Source organism: Thamnophis elegans, chromosome 10 (genome assembly GCF_009769535.1).
Source record: "Thamnophis elegans isolate rThaEle1 chromosome 10, rThaEle1.pri, whole genome shotgun sequence".
In the NCBI taxonomy this organism is placed as follows: domain Eukaryota; kingdom Metazoa; phylum Chordata; class Lepidosauria; order Squamata; family Colubridae; genus Thamnophis; species Thamnophis elegans.
The window spans coordinates 64,970,416-64,987,856 of NC_045550.1; the positions used below are offsets into that span (position 1 = coordinate 64,970,416).

Consider the following 17,441-nt stretch of genomic DNA (forward strand, 5'->3'; position numbering starts at 1 on the left):
AGGCCCCTTCCAGCTCTGTTATTCTATTTTATTCTGAGCCACAAATGGGTCCTTTAAAAAAACAATCTCTAAACGTGAATAGAATTCAAGGAAGCCTGCTTAGATAGTATAAAGAACAATGTAGCACAGGTGTAGAAGAAGAACATTGTCAAACAAAGAGAGAGAAAATCCAATGCAATATATCTACTTTTCTACGGGACAAGACTAGTAACATTTTGTGCACATCTCCTAAATTCCAGACCCTTGGTGGGAGGTGGGAAGGGGCTGACACTGAATGGTTCCCCTCCCTCTGAACTCACCTACGTCCCAAAACACTTTCTCCCCACCGTTGCTTAAAGTTGGCTGGCAAATACCTGAATGCCAATCGATCAATAAAGAAGAATTAAGGGTCGGGTGCTAGTTTGCTGCCACAAGAGTGGGTCAGAAACTGGTCCCTGGCACTGAGAGTCCCAAATGTTTGCCTTTCCGTGTGACTCTGCTTCCTCTCTCGGTTTTAGATAAGTGATAGTTAAGTATCTGCTAGCATTTCCTGGTAGATCAGAGGGGAAGCAGGACCAGATAACCTCATTCTCATGTATTGAGCTTCATTGTAAAGCCGCATTAACAGAATCTTGCCAGTCTGAAAGTGCCGTTCTATCCATCCATCCAATTCATATTTCTACCAATAAAGGAGCATATTTGTAGCTCTGTGACCCGACAATTGTGCGATAGACATATGCGCGCTGACAAAATAGCGCCGATTAAAACACGACGTCAAAATCGTGCCGTCAAATTCACGTCGATAAAGTCGCGATGACAAAAGCGCGATGACAAGCACAATAACATCAAAAATTTTTAGGGTTAGGGTTATAATGCACGTATATGCGTCCCACTATGTTAAAGACCCAGCACACTCACTGGGCTGTCTATAGTTTGTTGATGACGTGATTTTGTCGTCATGCATTTTTCGTCGCGCTATTGTCGAAAATCAATTAGCGATTTTGACGGCGCTCATTTGTCCATCGCGGTTTTGTCGGCGCACATATGTCTATCGCGCATTTGTTGGTGAACCTTGTAGCTCAGGGTTGAAGTGAGCAGTCCTTGTTGCTCTCTGAGCTTGCTTCTTTTCTTGCATGACGCTAATATATATACAGAGAGCAAAGTCAATGTCAAGGTTCCAAATAATATACCCATAGCAAGCAAAACTCCAAGGCAGATGGATTCCTCGAGGAATAACTTTAACGAATAATGTTAATGTTAATGTTGATTTTATTTATATGCCGCCTTTTTCCCCCGAAGGGGACTCAGGGTGGCTCACAACTCAACAGGGAGGGGATACAAACAGAATTTAAAACGACATAAAAACAATGCAAAATTAAAACACAACAGTCATACCAATTTGAGACGGGGGCAATATATATCGTATTGGCACAGGTCTGGTGAAAACCAGCTTTGAAAGTTCCTGCGGTTTTCGCCTAATTAAAAGTGCCGTATTATTCGGAGTATAAGACGCACCGGAGTATAAGACCAAGGTTTTGAAGAGGCAAATTTTTTTAAAAAAAGTTTTTGCACTCTGCAAACCTCCCCAAACTAGCCCATTTTTTTGCAAAAATGGGCCTGTTCCCCCCCCAAAAAAAGTGCATGGATAGCCTTTAGGAGGATTACAGAGTGCTCCTGAGGGCTGGGGGTGTGTGTTAAAATTGAGCAAAAAAACAGACCATTTTTTGCTCATTTCTGTCCTCTCCAGCCCCCAGGAGCACTCTAGAAGCCTCCTAAAGGATATGCACAGCCATTTTGGTGAAGGGGGGTGGGGTTTCAGGAGGCAAAAATGCTGTATTCAGTGTATAAGACGCACCTAGATTTTCAGCCTCTTTTTTGAGGGAAAAAGGTGCGTCTTATACTGCAAAAAATACGGTAAATATTTCTCACTTTCTCAACACAGTCAAATGGTCCAATCACAGTGCTGCCTGATTGGCTGGTGGCATCACATCACCTTCCTTTGTCAAGGTTTGAGAACGTCCTTGGTTCCCAAGAGAAAGCATTTGGTTTTGGCTACAAAATCCCAGCTATCTCAAATCCCCCTTCCCTATCCCTCAGCTCCAGGGTGGCAACACAGAAGCTTCCAAGATGGCCTCGGTCAGGACAGCTTCAGGGTTGACACCCACTCCTTAGTAGCCCTGTTGAGGTTCCCTAGTTTGGGCCACGAAATGTCTTCAAGAAACCAGGCAGTCTCAGAAAGCACCAAGGGCCCCTCAAATTTGTATCGTTGCCCATCTCAAACATGGGATTCTCTCTGCTCATTTGTGGCCGGAAGGGCATCGTGGGAATGCTACTCCCGTGTTCCCACAATGCATTTTTAACCTGCTTACAGAATTAACCCTCTTTTGGATTGGCACTGCGTGTCAAAACATCAGCTGACCAAACAGTCTGGGTATGCGTGACCCGCCGAGCCCCAGATTCAGCACACCAGGTTGTGCGCGTTGTGGGATCGCAGCCCACATCGTTTCGACTTTCTAGGGCAAGGGTGTCAAGCTCGATTTCATTGAGGGCCGCATCCGGGTTGTGTTTGACCTTGAGGTGGGGGGGGCAGGTTGGGCGTGGCCAGCTCGACATCATTACTGTGTTTCCTTGAAAATAAAACAGGGTCTTGTTTTCTTTTGACCCCCCCAAAATAAGAGCTTGGCCTTATTTTTGGGGAGGTCTTATTATTTTTGAGGTGCAGGAGGCCCCTTAACCTCAGCCCACAGATCAGCTGATCCAGAGAGGGCCAGAAGTTCTGTCTCTGGCACACACTTGCTAGTCCTAGCATCACTGGGCCTGCCGCTGTTTTGGCAGGCGCCACTAAGAGAAGGGGCGCAGTAGCTAGGGTGTGCGGCTTCTGTGAGGCCATTCCGTGTGGATGGGAGGTGCATGTGGGGCATGTTCCCCTCCTTTCCCACCCCAGGAAATGGTGGGGACTAGCTGTGCATATTTTAGGGGAGGGCTTATTTTAGCTCAGGCCTCTAGGCTTATTATCCAGGGAGGTCTTATTTTGGGGGGGAAACAGAGTATAAGACGCACCAAGTTTTTGAAGAGGGAAATTAAAAAAAAAAGTTTTTGCACTCTGCAAACCTCACAAAAACGGCTCGTTTTTTTGCGAAAACGGGCCTGTTTCCCCCCCCCCCAAAAGTGCATGGATAGCCTTTAGGAGGCTTATAGAGTGCTCCGGGGGGGCTGGGGGGGTGATAAAATTGAGCAAAAAACAGGCCATTTTTTGCTCATTTCTGCCCTCCCCAGCCCCCAGGAGCACCCTGAAAGCCTCCTAGAGGCTATGCACGGCCATTTTGGTGAAGGGGGGGGGGGTTTCAGGAGGCGGGGTTTCAGGGGGGGGTGCCTGTGGTGGCCTGAGCACTCTGCCAGTGAAAATGGGCTCTTGAGCTCCATTTTCCTGGCAGAGGCACCATGGGTCAGTCCTTTGCTGTTCCAGGGCAGCCCTGTGGCCAGATCTAAGCACCCCGGGGGGGGGGGGGGGGCAGATCCGGCCACCTGGCCTTGCGTTCAACACCCCCTGTTCTAGGGGAACGAGACAGACTTCCGGGCTCGCATCTCCTTGTAGGGTCCCAATGTCAGGTTCACATTCGCTCTGGATCTCTGCATGAAGGTAGACCAAGCCATCTTCTCTTGGCCTCCCTGGCAGCGCCCTTGACCCGCTGCTTTCTCTTCTCTCCCCAGATGTATGGACGCTACACCCAGGACCTGGGAGCGTTTGCCAAGGATGAAGCGGCTCGTGTCCGGCTGCAGGAGGAGCGCTGGAAACTTTCCCCGAAGGAGCGGCTGCGTCCCTCCGAGTTTCTGGAGTACGACCATGGTCGCTGTGCCTGTTGCCGTAGTAAGTTGCTTGTTCTGGGCTGAGCATGCCCGTGCCGGGCCTAAACCCTGTGCATTTGTATCTACTACACTCTGTTGTGGCCCACCAGTGGCCACTGGGGGAGGAAGATGGGCCAGTCCTGGAGTCTGGGGAAGGCTCTGATGAGGGCTCTGTGTTGGAGATAGAGAGGAGGCCAGAGCCGTATGCCAATTATCAGCTGCCTTCAGAGTCAGACATCAGTGAGGCAGACAAACAGCTGGAACCTGTTCCCAGTGTGTGCATGTGCATAGTTGCCAGATGAAGGGAACAGCTAAAGAACAAGGGTCGACTTGGGAGTAAGGCCACAGGTGGATGATGAATAGCCCCTCCCAGAGGAAATAAAAGAGGGAGTGGAGTTTGCAGGAGACAATTAGTTCGCTTAATTGGTATGTAACTCTCTGAGACTCCTTGTCAAGTTCTGCAGATACTTGGCAGCTCTCCAAGCCAGATAAAGTCTGTGACTGAAAATCCTCCCTTAAAAGACTTGGCTGGATGTGAAAGGGGAGTGGAGTTTGCAGGAGACAATTAGTTCGCTTAATTGGTATGTGACTCTCTGAGACTCCTTGTCAAGTTCTGCAGATACTTGGCAGCTCTCCAAGCCAGATAAGGTCTGTGACTGAAAATCCTCCCTTAAAAGACTTGGCTGGATGTGAAAGGGGAGTGGAGTTTGCAGGAGACAATTAGTTCATTCCTGCATTCTTGCCAAGTATTGCAGCATCTGAAAGATATCGGCTTGGCCGCTCTCCAAGGTCGGTCATTGTGAATTACCTTGAAAGACTGTCGGAGAGGAAAGACTTTGCTGGAGAGGAATTCGCTGTCAATTAAACAAAGTGTTTTTTTGGGATGAGGACTCGGCTTCATGCCGCTGGGGAAGCCTAGGTCAGAACAGAGCTGTGCTGGCGCAGTGGTTACAGTGCAGTACTGCAGGCTACTTTTGCTGACTGCCGGCTGCCAGCAATTTGATAGTTCAATTCTGACCAGCTCAAGGTTGACTCAGCCTTCCATCCTTCTGAAGTCGATAAAATGCGGACCCAGATTGTTGGGGGGAAAATATGCTGAATCTAAGAGGGCTGTAAAGAAAGACCTAGAAAAAAAACCCATCTGTTTCTTAGTGGCTCTTAACTTCCGATAACTACAACACATGACATATTACAACATACTACAGCGTTCCCCAACCTTTCCTGGTTGGTGGCCTAGTGTAAGTGGGGGGGGGGAGAGAAAGGATGTTTTTTGTGAGGGGTGGTGCACGTGTGGGGCTGCGAGCTCCGGCCCTGCACCATTTGCATCTTAAAATAGACATGGTTGAGAAACACTGATCAGGAGGTATCTCCCAGAGAACATTCTGTGCATGGAAGTGATCTGCTTAATAGGACGGAAAAGAGAAAGAAATTCTAGGTTGGTGGAATTCACAATTTTTTACTACTGGTTCTGTGGGGGTGGCTTAGTGGGCGTGGGCAGGGGAAGGATATTGCAAAATCCCCATCCCTTCCCCACTCCCGGGGAAGGATACTGCAAAATCCCCATTCTCTCCCCACTCCAGAGGGAAGGATACTGCAAAATCCCCATTCTCTCCCCACTCCAGAGGGAAGGATACTGCAAAATCCCCATTCTCTCCCCACTCCAGAGGGAAGGATACTGCAAAATCCCCATTCTCTCCCCACTCCAGAGGGAAGGATACTGCAAAATCCCCATTCTCTCCCCACTCCAGAGGGAAGGATACTGCAAAATCTCCATTCTCTCCCCACTCCAGAAGGAAGGATATTGCAAAATCTCCCTTCCCTCTCCACTCCAGAGAGAAGGATATTGCAAAATCTCCCATCCCTCTCCACTCCAGGGGAAGGATATTGCAAAATTTCCATTCCCTCCCCACTCCAGAGAGAAGGATATTGCAAAATCTTCATTCCCTCCCCACTCCAGAGAGAAGGTTACTGCAAAATCTCCATTCCCTCCCCACTCCAGAGGGAAAGATATTGCAAAATCTCCATTCCCTCCCCACTCCAGAGAGAAGGATATTGCAAAATCTCCATTCCCTCCCCACTCCAGAGAGAAGGATATTGCAAAATCTCCCTTCCCCCTCCACTCCAGAGGGAAGGATTTGCAAAATCTCCCTTCCCCCTCCACTCCAGAGAGAAGGATATTGCAAAATCTCCCTTCCCCCTCCACTCCAGAGAGAAGGATATTGCAAAATCTCCATTCCCTCCCCACTCCAGAGAAAAGGATATTGCAAAATCTCCATTCCCTCCCCACTCCAGAGGGAAGGATATTGCAAAATCTCCATTCCCTCCCCACTCCAGGGGAAGGATATTGCAAAATCTCCATTCTCCATTCCCTCCCCACTCCAGAGGGAAGGATATTGCAAAATCTCCATTCCCTCCCCACTCCAGAGAGAAGGATATTGCAAAATCTCCCTTCCCCCTCCACTCCAGAGAGAAGTATATTGCAAAATCTCCCTTCCCCCTCCACTCCAGAGAGAAGGATATTGCAAAATCTCCCTTCCCCCTCCACTCCAGAGAGAAGGATATTGCAAAATCTCCATTCCCTCCCCACTCCAGAGAAAAGGATATTGCAAAATCTCCATTCCCTCCCCACTCCAGAGGGAAGGATATTGCAAAATCTCCATTCCCTCCCCACTCCAGAGGGAAGGATATTGCAAAATCTCCATTCCCTCCCCACTCCAGAGGGAAGGATATTGCAAAATCTCCATTCCTACCCCATTCTGGGGCCAGCCAGAGGTGTTATTTGCTGATTCTTTGAACTACTCAAACTACCGGTTCCCCAGAATCTGTCAGAAGCTGCTGAATTTCACCGCTGGGTTGATCCCTCCTTGACAGGTTTCCATCCATTACTTCTTGTCTGGCCTTCCAGTGCTTTGGAAAATAGATTGACGCCCTATACTTCAGGGGTGTGGAACTCAAGGCCCACGGGCTGGATCCGGCCTGCAGGGTACTTAGATCTGGCCCGCGGGGCCGCCCTGGAAACAGTAAAGGACTGGCCCACTGAGCCTCTGCCAGTGAAAACAGAGCTTGGGAGGACCACGGGTGACCCTCCAGGGCTCTGTTTTCACCCGCGACGGCCTCCTGCAGCCCTCTGCCAGCAAAAACAGGCCCCGGGGCTAGCAAAACAAACTAAAAGCAAAACAAAAGGAGAAATGTTTCCCCTTTTGCACTTGAGCATCCAAGAAGGGACAAGAAGGGAGAAAGGGAAAGAGGAGAGACAAAGTAAAAGAAGGAAAGATGGGAAGAAGGAACGAAAAAGGAAAGAGAAGGAAGGAAGGAAAGAGAAGGAAGGAAAAAGAAGGAAAGAGGAAAGACAAAGACAAAGAAGGAAAGATGGAAAGAAGAGAAGGAAGGAAAAAGAAGGAAAGAGAAGGAAGGAAAAAGAAGGAAAGAGGGGAAGACAAGGAAGGAAGAAGAATAGCAATAGCAATAGCAGTTAGACTTATATACCGCTTCATAGGGCTTTCAGCCCTCTCTAAGCAGTTTACAGAGTCAGCATATCGCCCCCACAGTCTGGATCCTCATTTCACCCACCTCGGAAGGATGGAAGGCTGAGTCAACCCTGAGCCGGTGAGATTTGAACAGCCGAACTGCAGAACTGCAGTTAGCTGAAGTAGCCTGCAGTGCTGCATTTAACCACTGCGCCACCTTGGCTCAGGAAGGAAAGAGAAGGAAAGAGAAGGAAGGAAAAAGAAGGAAATAGAAGTAAGGAAGGAAAAAGAAGGAAAGAGAAGGAAGGAAGGAAAGAGGGGAAGAGACGGAAGGAAAAAGAAGGAAAGAGAAGGGAGGAAAAAGAAGGAAAGAGGGGAAGAGGAGGAAGGAAAAAGAAGGACAGAGAAGGAAGGAAAAGAAGGACAGAGAAGGAAGAAAAAGAAGGAAAGAGGAGAAGAGAAGGAAGGAAGAAGAAGGAAAGAGAAGGAAGGAAAAAGAAGGAAATAGAAGTAAGGAAGCAAAAAGAAGGAAAGAGAAGGAAGGAAGGAAAGAGGGGAAGAGACGGAAGGAAAAGAAGGAAAGAGAAGGAAAGAGAAGGAAGGAAAAAGAAAGAAAGAGAAGCAAGGAAAAAGAAGGAAAGATGGGAAGAGAAGGAAGGAAAAAGAAGGAGAGAAGGAAGGAAAAAGAAAAGGGGAAGAGAAGGAAGGAAAAAGAAGGAAAGAGGGGAAGGAAAAAGAAAGGAGAATGACGATGGAAGGAAAAGAAGAGAAGGAAGGAAGGAGATTATAATGAGAGGAAAGGAGGGTCTGAGGGAAGTCCTGCCTTAGCACTTGCCCACCACAGGTGCCTACAAGCAAGTAACGTTAGGCTGGCCATGCCAACCCCAGCCCCCCCCCCCCAAGGTCAAACACAACCCTGATGCATCCCTCAATGAAATCAAGTTTGACCCCCTTGCTCTACTTTATGGCAACCCCTTAGATATTTGAAGACTGCTATCATGTCACCCCTAGTCCTTCTTTTCAGAAGGCTGAAGCTGGTAAAGGTTCCCCTCGCACATATGTGCTAGTGGTTCCTGACTCTAGGGGGAGGTGCTCATCTTCGTTTCAAAGCCGAAGAACCAGTGCTGTCCGAAGATGCCTCCGTGGTCATGTGGCTGGCATGACTCAACGCCGAAGGCGCACGGAACGCTGTTACTTTCCCACCAAAGGTGGGAAATTTTTCTACTTGCAATTTTTTTACATGCTTTCAAACTGCTAGGTTGGCAAAAGCTGGGACAAGTAACGGGAGCTCACTCTGTGACGCGGCGCTAGGGATTCGAACAGCCGAACTCCGACCTTTCTGATCGACAAGCTCAGTGTTCCTGCAACCGTTCTTCATATCTTTTGGATTCCAGCCCCCTAATCATCTTTGTTTCTCTTCAATGCACTCTTTCTTAAGTCTCTAAAGGGTTCTTCGAAAGCAGTGTTTCTCAATCTTGGTGACTTGAAGTCCTGTGGACTTCAACTCCCAGAATCCCCCAGCCAGCTGTGCTGGCTGGGGGATTCTGGGAGCTGAAGTCCATAGGACTTCAAGTCGCCAAGGTTAAAAAACACTGCTCTAAAGGGTTAAGCATGTTGTGTGAACCAGCCAGCGTTCTAGCTTTCCTTGGGCACAAGGTAACGGCATGGCACAGTTCAATGACAGTTTTATTCAGGCGAAGAGAAGCCACTCCTCACAAGTCTGTCACACATCTCTGCCGTCAAAGGAAGGATTGTGCGGACGAATGTAATCGGACACCCTGCAGATATCTAGGATTACAATTACCTTTGTCCCCAGTTTTATGCAGATTAACCATTCTGGTTTCGGAGAATAGGAGCGGTGGATCAGCCAGACATTGGGAAATCGGCATGGTGTCCGGAAAGAAATGCATGCATGAGAAAACCGTGTGGCTGTGATCGTCCAGTCCTTAGGGGGCAGACCCCACGAAGTCACGTGAAGTGTTCGGGGAATGCTGAATTGTGAATGAACTGAAAGAGCTGGGTTTATACAACACACTAAGCAGCCCCTTTTTCTCCCCCAAAGGGCGGGGGGCTTAAAATTGAGTATATAGAATAACAATGATGTTGGAAGGGACCCTGAAGGTCTTCTAGTCCTACCCCCTGCTGAAGCAGGAAACTCTATGCATTTCAGACAGATAGTCATCCAGTCTCTTCTTTTTTTTAAAAAATTTTTTTATTATAAAGATTTCTTTAAAGAATTTTTCTTTACAATGTCCTATACAACATTTCCACATCCATTGTATACTCTGCAAAGCACCTGTCCTGAGAAGCAATGGGTGGAAACTAATCAAGGAGAGAAGCAATCTGGAATTAAGGAGAAACTTCCTCACAGTGAGGACAATTAATCAGTGGAACAACTTGCCTCCAGAAGTTGTGAATGCCCCAACACTGGGAGTCTTTAAGAAGATGTGGGCTAGCCATTTGTCTGAAACGGTATAGGGTTTCCTGCCTAGGCAGGGGGTTGGACTAGAAGACCTCCAAGGTTCCTTCCAACTCCATTATTCTATTCTATTCTATTCTATTCTATATGCATTTCTCCCCCCTTGTTTCAATAGGACTTCTCTAGGCTGGGCGTGCTAGCTATCGGTTCGCTCAGTGGGACATTCCTACTTTTACAGCTTGATTTTAACAAAATGAATTTGTCCTCCCAAAAGATGGATAACAAATACATTTTAGAATGTCCCTTCCAGTTTTGTAACCATGTAGACTCCCCTTTGCCCAAAACTGAGAGAGAGCGAGACAGAGAGAGAGAGAGAGAGACAGAAAGATAGAGAGAGACACACACAGAGAGAGAAAGAAATGGAGAGAGAGAGATGGGACAGAAAGACACACACACACACAGATGGGGAGAGAGAGAGATGGGGAGAGACAGGGAGAAAGACAGAGAGAGAGATGGAGAGAGAAATGGGGAGGAGAGAGATGAAGAGAGAGATGGAGAGAGAGAGACAGAAAGAGAGAGACACACACAGAGATAGAGAGATGGAGAGAGAGACAGAGAGACACACAGAGAGAGGCAGAGAGACACACAGAGACAGACAGAGAGACAGAGAGAGATGGAGAGAGAGAGACAGAGAGAGAGAGAGATGCAGAGAGAGAGACAGAGAGACAGAGATGGAGAGAGAGAGAGAGAGATGGAGAGGTACATAGAGAAAGATGGAGAGATAGAGATGGGGAGACAGGGAGGGAGAGAGACAGAGAGAGACACAGAGAGCTGCGGGGAGAGGGAGACACACAGAGAGAAACAGACAGAGAGACAGAGACAGAGATGGAGACAGAGAGACAGAGAGAGGGGAGAGAGACAGAGACAGAGAGAGACACAGAGACAGAGAGAGAGATGGAGAGATACACAGAGAAAGATGGAGAGATGGAAAGATGGAGAGAGAGAGATGGGGAGGGAGGGAGGGAGGGAGACGCAGAGAGAGACACACAGAGAGAGAAAGATGGAGAGAGATGGAGAGGGAAGAGAGAGATGGAGAAAAAGATGGAGAGAGAGAGAGGAGGGGGGAGAGGGAAACACACAAACACACATTGTCTGTGGGATCTGGCTCTTCCTAAATCCCTTAGCAACCGCTGCAGTCACAGCTTGCCTTGTCCTTGAGGCTGTTTCCCTGTTAAAAGTTGCCAACTCGTGGGGGCAGCTGCAGGAGATGGACTGTGTCCAGACTCCTCTGTCCTGGGGTGCCCTCGGCCGTGATGCCGTTCCTCCCCTCTGCTCGAATGGCCACCTCCTGTGACCAGATGGGGAGAAGGGCAAAGGCTGTTTTCCTATCCGAAGGTGCCTCCATGCCAGAGCCCCCCACCCCACCCTCTGAGTCCAGCTGTTGGCTTCCTACAGCTGTCACAGCAATGGGATAAGAGCATGGCCGGCTGTAGGCTTTCTCATGAAGTCAGAATTTTGGACCGGTTTCTCAGCTCGCCCCAGGCAGCACTGGCCATCCAGATGCAGAACATCTGGAAGCGTCTTCAACGGTTTGGGTATCAAAGGGCCAAGCTGGGTCAATTTTGCCGTTCTGCTCGGCCCAAATCTAAAAACGAAGCAGAAACACCTGAGTGTTTTAACTCTTGAGTGATTTCCTCAATCTCATGCCAGGAAATGCCCATGGAGATAAAACGGCAGCATGACTCCCAACCATAGGCTGGGATCTTGTAATGCAGGTCATCCTTGATTTATGACGGTAATGGAGTCTGCTTTTCTTCCTTCTTTTTTGCGCTGGCCGTAAAGGAAATGCCATAGGTTCTTAAGCCAACACTGCAGTCATGGAATGAAAATCACATGAAGTATTAGTACCGCTTTATAAAGCCTTAGTAAGGCCACACACCTAGAATACTTGCATCCAGTTTTGGTTGCCACATTACAAAAAAGATGTTGGGACTTTTCAAAAAGTTTAGAGAAGAGCAACTAAGATGGTTAAAGGGCCTGGAGATTAAAATATATGAAGAACAGGATTTGGGGTTGGCTAGTCTAGAGAAAAGAAGGACTTGGGGGGACATGATAGCAGTCTTCCAGTATTTAAGGGGCTGCCACAAAGAAGAGGGAGTCAACTTATTTTCCCGAACACCAGAAGGCAAGGCAAGAAACAAGGGATGGAAACTAAGCTGTGGGTGCTCCATCACTGGAGGTTTTTAAAGAAGAGACTGGGCAGCCACTTGTCTCAAATTGTATAGGCTCTTCTGCTTGAAGAGGGGGTTGGACTAGAAGACCTCCAAGGTCCCTTCCAGCTCTATTCTGATTAATTGATTGATCTTTAAACAAACCAATGGAAGAAATGACAATTTTCAGCCAAAACATTCTGAATCGTACAGATAGCCCTTGGGACTTGAAGGCCACATGAGGGGAGATGGGGGCTCTTTTAGCTGGAGAAGGCTGTCTTGCCATTGCTTTCTGTTATTCTCTCCATCTCCTGACCTAGTTGATTGAGAAGTAAGAAATTATAAACCTTGGATGGAGAAACAGTTTATTCCCTTATCTATAGATAAGTGGTGTAAGTCAGACTTGTGAATACTGGCTTGGAAGATAAGTGACAGGGATCCAAGTAACACCCCCAACGAAAGAAGACTCCGAGGCTTGCGGTTCCTCAAAGTTCCATTTTATTAGAGATGTCATACTGGCACATCTGGGAAAACCCGAATCTGAAAGCTTCCACCCCACACCCAAAAAAGTTCAAGTCCCTGCCCAGCACCCACATGTCCATCACATGGCCCAATCAGGCACCATCCCAACTGGAGATGCCTCCCAGTCACACCATCGCAGCTGCAGGGCAAGATGTCCTTGACTCTCTGAGAAAGGAATGTTGTTATGACTATACCAGTGTTTCTGAACCTTGGCAACTTGAAGATGTTCGGACTTCAACTCCCAGAATTCCCCAGCCAGCGAATGCTGGCTGGGGAATTCTGGGAGTTGAAGTCCGAACATCTTCAAGTTGCCAAGGTTCAGAAACACTGGACTATACAGTATGTCTCCCATACTCCATATAATCCCCCCCTCCCATTTTCCCACAGAATTAAATGTGGCAGGCCAGAAGCCCCAAGGCAAAAGATGGCTTCCAGTCCTGACAGGCCACCCCCCTCGTCAGAAGATCGTGTCCTGTAACAAGATTAACACAGGGGATTAAAATCTCAACCTAACAATAGGCCTGACAATAAATTGGTAACAATTTTGAGACCTATAGTTTCTGGTAAACCAACTCTTGATTTAAATCCTAGACTTCTGAGTCCATATGGGCCTACTCCAAAGTTTGCCAAAGTTAGTTCAACTAGAAAGAGGCCCATATGGACTCACTTTGGCAAACTTTGGAGTAGTCCTTGACTTACACTGCACCCCAAATTACGTAGCTAAGTGAGACATTCGTTAAATGAATTGTGCCCCATTTTAGGACTTTCCTTGACACCGTTGTTATGTAAATCGGTGCAATTGTTAAATTAGTAACATGGTTATTAGGTGAATCTGGATTCCACACTAATTTTGCTTACTAAACGAATGGCTGTAATTTGAGGGCTACCTGTATCTCATAACGCCACCACTTTGAGGGTGGGAGAAGATACAATTTTGGGCCTCACATTAATAGACAGAATAGTATAGTATAGTATAGTATAAGTTTATTTATAGGCCGCCCTTTTCCCTGAGGGGACTCAGGGCGGCTTACAACTTATGTGGGAGGGGATACATACAATGACGTATAGAACATACATAATTAAAAAATAGAGCAACATTCATCATTCGGGTGGGGACGGATTATAATCTTTAACCCCAGGCCTGACGGGATAGCCAGATCTTAAGGGCTGTGCGGAAGGTCTGGACGGTGGTGAGGGTACGAATCTCCACGGGGAGATCGTTCCAAAGGGTCGGAGCTGCTACTGAAAAGGCTCTCCTCCGCGTAGTTGCCAGTCGACACTGACTGGCAGATGGAACTCGGAGGAGGCCTAATCTGTGAGATCTTATAGGTCGCGAGGAGGTAATTGGCAGGAGGCGGTCTCTCAAGTACCCAGATTCACTACCATGAAGGGCTTTATGGGTGGTAAGTAGCACCTTGAAGCGCACCCGGAGATCAACAGGTAGCCAGCGCAGCTCGCGGAGGATAGGTGTTATGTGGGCGAACCGAGGTGCACCCACAATCACTCGCGCGGCCGCATTCTGGACTAGCTGAAGTCGCCGGATGCTCTTCAAGGGCAGCCTCATGTAGAGCACGTTGCAGTATTCCAGCCTAGAGGTCACAAGGGCACGAGTGACTGTTGTGAGAGCCTCCCGGTTCAGGTAGGGTCGCAACTGGCGCACCAGGCGAACCTGGGCAAATGCCCCCCTGGTCACAGCCGACAGATGGTAATCAAAGGTCAGCTGTGGGTCCAGAAGGACTCCCAAGTTGCGAACCCTGTCTGAGGGGTATAATATTTGGCGCCCCAGCCTGAGTGATGGAACACTAGCCAAATTATTGGGAGGAAAACACAACAGCCACTCAGTCTTTTCCGGGTTGAGTACAAGCTTGTTAGCCCTCATCCAGTCCCTAACGGCTTCGAGACCCCGGTTCATCACGTCCACCGCTTCATTGAGTTGGCACGGGGCGGACAGATACAACTGCGTATTGTCCGCGTATTGGTGGTATCTTATCCCATGCCTCCGAATGATCTCGCCCAGCGGAATAGAATAGAATTCTTTATTGCCAAGTGTGATTGGACACACAAGGAATTTGCCTTTGGTGCATATGCTCTCAGTGTACATAAAGGAAAATAAAATACATTTATCAAGAATAAAAAGATGCAACACTTAGTAATGATCATAGGTTACTAATAAGCAATCAAATCATACTAGGAAACAAATAAAACAATATAAATGTTAAAGATACAAGCAACATGGTTATAGTCCTAAGTGGGAAGAGATAGGAACTAGGAGAGAGATAGGTACTAGGAAGGAAGAGAAGAATAATAGTAATAACAGTTTTTGTAGATAATTTGACAGTGTTGTGGGAATTAGTTGTTTAGCAGAGTGAAGGCATTCGGAAAAAACCTGTCCTTGTGTTTAGTTGTTCTGGTGTGCTGTGCCTTAGCGCTGTTTTGAGAGTAGAAGTTGAAACAATTGATGTCCAGGATGTGAGGGGTCAGTAGTTGTTTTTCCTGGAGCCATTTCCCCAAATGGTCAAGGGCCGGGCAAACACATCAGATGAAATTTGTTCCGATTTGTTTACAGATGGTTAGCAAATTAGATGCAATTCATTAAGCATGTTTCCTGGGGGTTTAATAACTTTCCTCTTGTTTCACATTGAACCTTAGAGGTTGGCAGCTGATTTTGGTTGCGTTCCAGGGATTACATGAATGGCTCGAGTGAAGGGGCACGAATGGAGCCTGATTAAGGTAGCCTACACCAAATCAGGAAATGGCCAAAACTTGCTTACAATTTGGCCCAGTCACTCTCATTATTTTTGCTGCATGAAACCTAGTGAATTTTCAGAGTACAATCTTAGTCGAATGTACTTTGAAAGAAACTTTTGATCCCTTTTAGTATTATGAAGTCCTCCTCCTCATTAAAGTTGTATTACATAACATTGCAAAAACAAAAAGACAATTTCTTGGGCAGTCTCATTCAACAAAGATGATTAGGGGACTAAAGCTAAAACATGTGAACAGTTATAGGAATTGGGTATGCCCACTTTAATGAAAAGACGTACTAGGGATGACAGAATAGAACAGAACAGAACAAAATAGAATAGAATTATAGAATTCTTTATTGCCCACATGTCATTGGACAGACAAGGAATGTGTTTTGGTGCATATGCTCTCAGTGTACATAAAAGAAAAGATACATTCATCACGAATCATAAGGTACAACACTTAATGATAGTCATAGGGTATAAATTAGCAATCAAATCATAGAAGAACAAAAATTGTCCTTATGTCTAGTTATTCTGGTGTGCAGTGCCCTATAGCATCGTTTTGAGGGTAGGAGTTGAAACAATTTATGTCCAGGATGTGAGGGGTCTGTAGATATTTTCACAGTCCTCTTTTTGACTCGTGCAGTATACAAATCCTGGATGGAAGGCAGGTTGTTAGTAATTGTTTTTTTCTGCAGTTCTGATTCTCCTCTGAAGTCTGTGTCTGTCTTGTTGGGTTGCAGAGCCAAACTAGACAGTTATGGAGGTGCAGATGACAGACTCAATAATTCCTCCGTAGAACTGAATCAGCAGCTCTTTGGGTAGTTTAAGCTTCCTGAGCTGGCACAGAAAGAACATTCTTTGTTGTGCTTTTTTGATCACGTTTTTGATGTGAGGTGTCCTTTTTAGGTCTTGAGATATGATAGAACCTAGAAATTTGAAGGTCTTTATTGTTGAGACATGATAGCGGTGTTCCAATATCTCAGGGGCTGCCACAAAGAAGAGGGAGTCAAGTTATTCTCCAAAGCACCTGAGGGCAGAACAAGAAACAATGGATGGAAAATAATCAAGGAGAGAAGCAACCTAGAATTAAGGAGAAATTTCCTGGCAGTGAGAACAATTAACCAGTGGAACAACTTGCCTCCAGAAGTTGTGGATGCTCCAACACTGGAAGTTTTAAAGAAGAGATTGGACCACCATTTGCCTGAAATGGTATAGGGGTTCCTGCCTGAGCAGGGGGTTAGACTAGAAGACCTCCAAGGTCCCTTCCAACTCTGTTATTCTTCAAGATGTTTACAAATGAACTGGTTTACTGTTTTAATATATTTCCAGGTTTTGATGGTTGATAATATCTCTTTCGGTCCTTTCTCGATGAGGTGGATTGCATTTGACCTTCTCCAATTTCCCTAGTTTTGTTCTTCATTGGAACATTGAGATTTAATTTATTTGAGATTTAATTGAAACTTTAATTTTTTGAAGCTGAATTTCCTTTTCAAGAAATCTCAACCAGCTTCAGCCCATTTACCTTTTAAGGTTTCCTTTACATCACATCTTCCTTACTTTTTCTTAGTTCATTAGAATTTTGCTTCATATTAGGTTGCAGTCTATCATTATTCAATCATTCCACATTTTCTCTTGTTATTGCTTTCATTTTGTTATATAAAAATGTATACACTAATATTCTCCCTTCTCTTATTTCTATCACTTATAATTCTAGCTTTTAATCATGTCACCCTTCATTAAACAACTTTTTTCTTTCCTTCCTATAAGTGTGCATTATTATTATTAGAAATGCATGTTGATTGAATGCAATCATTATGATTAACTTTATTAGTTAGGTTTAGGTTAGGTTTATTGGTTTTGTATGCCGCCCACTCCCGAAGGACTCCGGGCGGCTCACAATAAACAGGGGAGGGAATAAATAAGACAATACAAACAATTTTAAAATCCAAAACAGTCACAATTAAGACGGGGCTGGGTGCTTTAACAGCCCCCAGCCTGCCAGAACAGCCCGGACTTAGTAGCTTTACCGAAAGCCGGGAGGGTAGTAAGGGTCCGGATCTCCACGGGGAGCTCATTCCAGAGGGCCGGAGCAGCAACAGAGAAGGCTCTCCCCCGGGGGGTGGCCAGCCGGCATTGGCTGGCAGATGGAACCCGGAGAAGGCCAAGCCTGTGCGATCTAATCGGTCTTTGGGAGGTAATTGGCAGGAGGCGGTCTCTCAGGTACCCAGGTCCGATGCCATGTAGGGCT

The 17,441-nt window shown here is 46.6% G+C and overlaps 1 protein-coding gene across 1 annotated transcript in view; it reads left to right on the top strand.

Annotated features, from left to right (window-relative positions):
- Positions 1-3,690: 3,690 nt before the first annotated feature.
- The window catches only part of CLCN2 (chloride voltage-gated channel 2), a 95,178-nt gene continuing 81,427 nt past the window's right edge, over positions 3,691-17,441 (top strand). Inside the window, 1 exon segment of the mRNA XM_032225127.1 lies at positions 3,691-3,847. Coding sequence (XP_032081018.1) covers positions 3,691-3,847 — 157 coding nt within the window.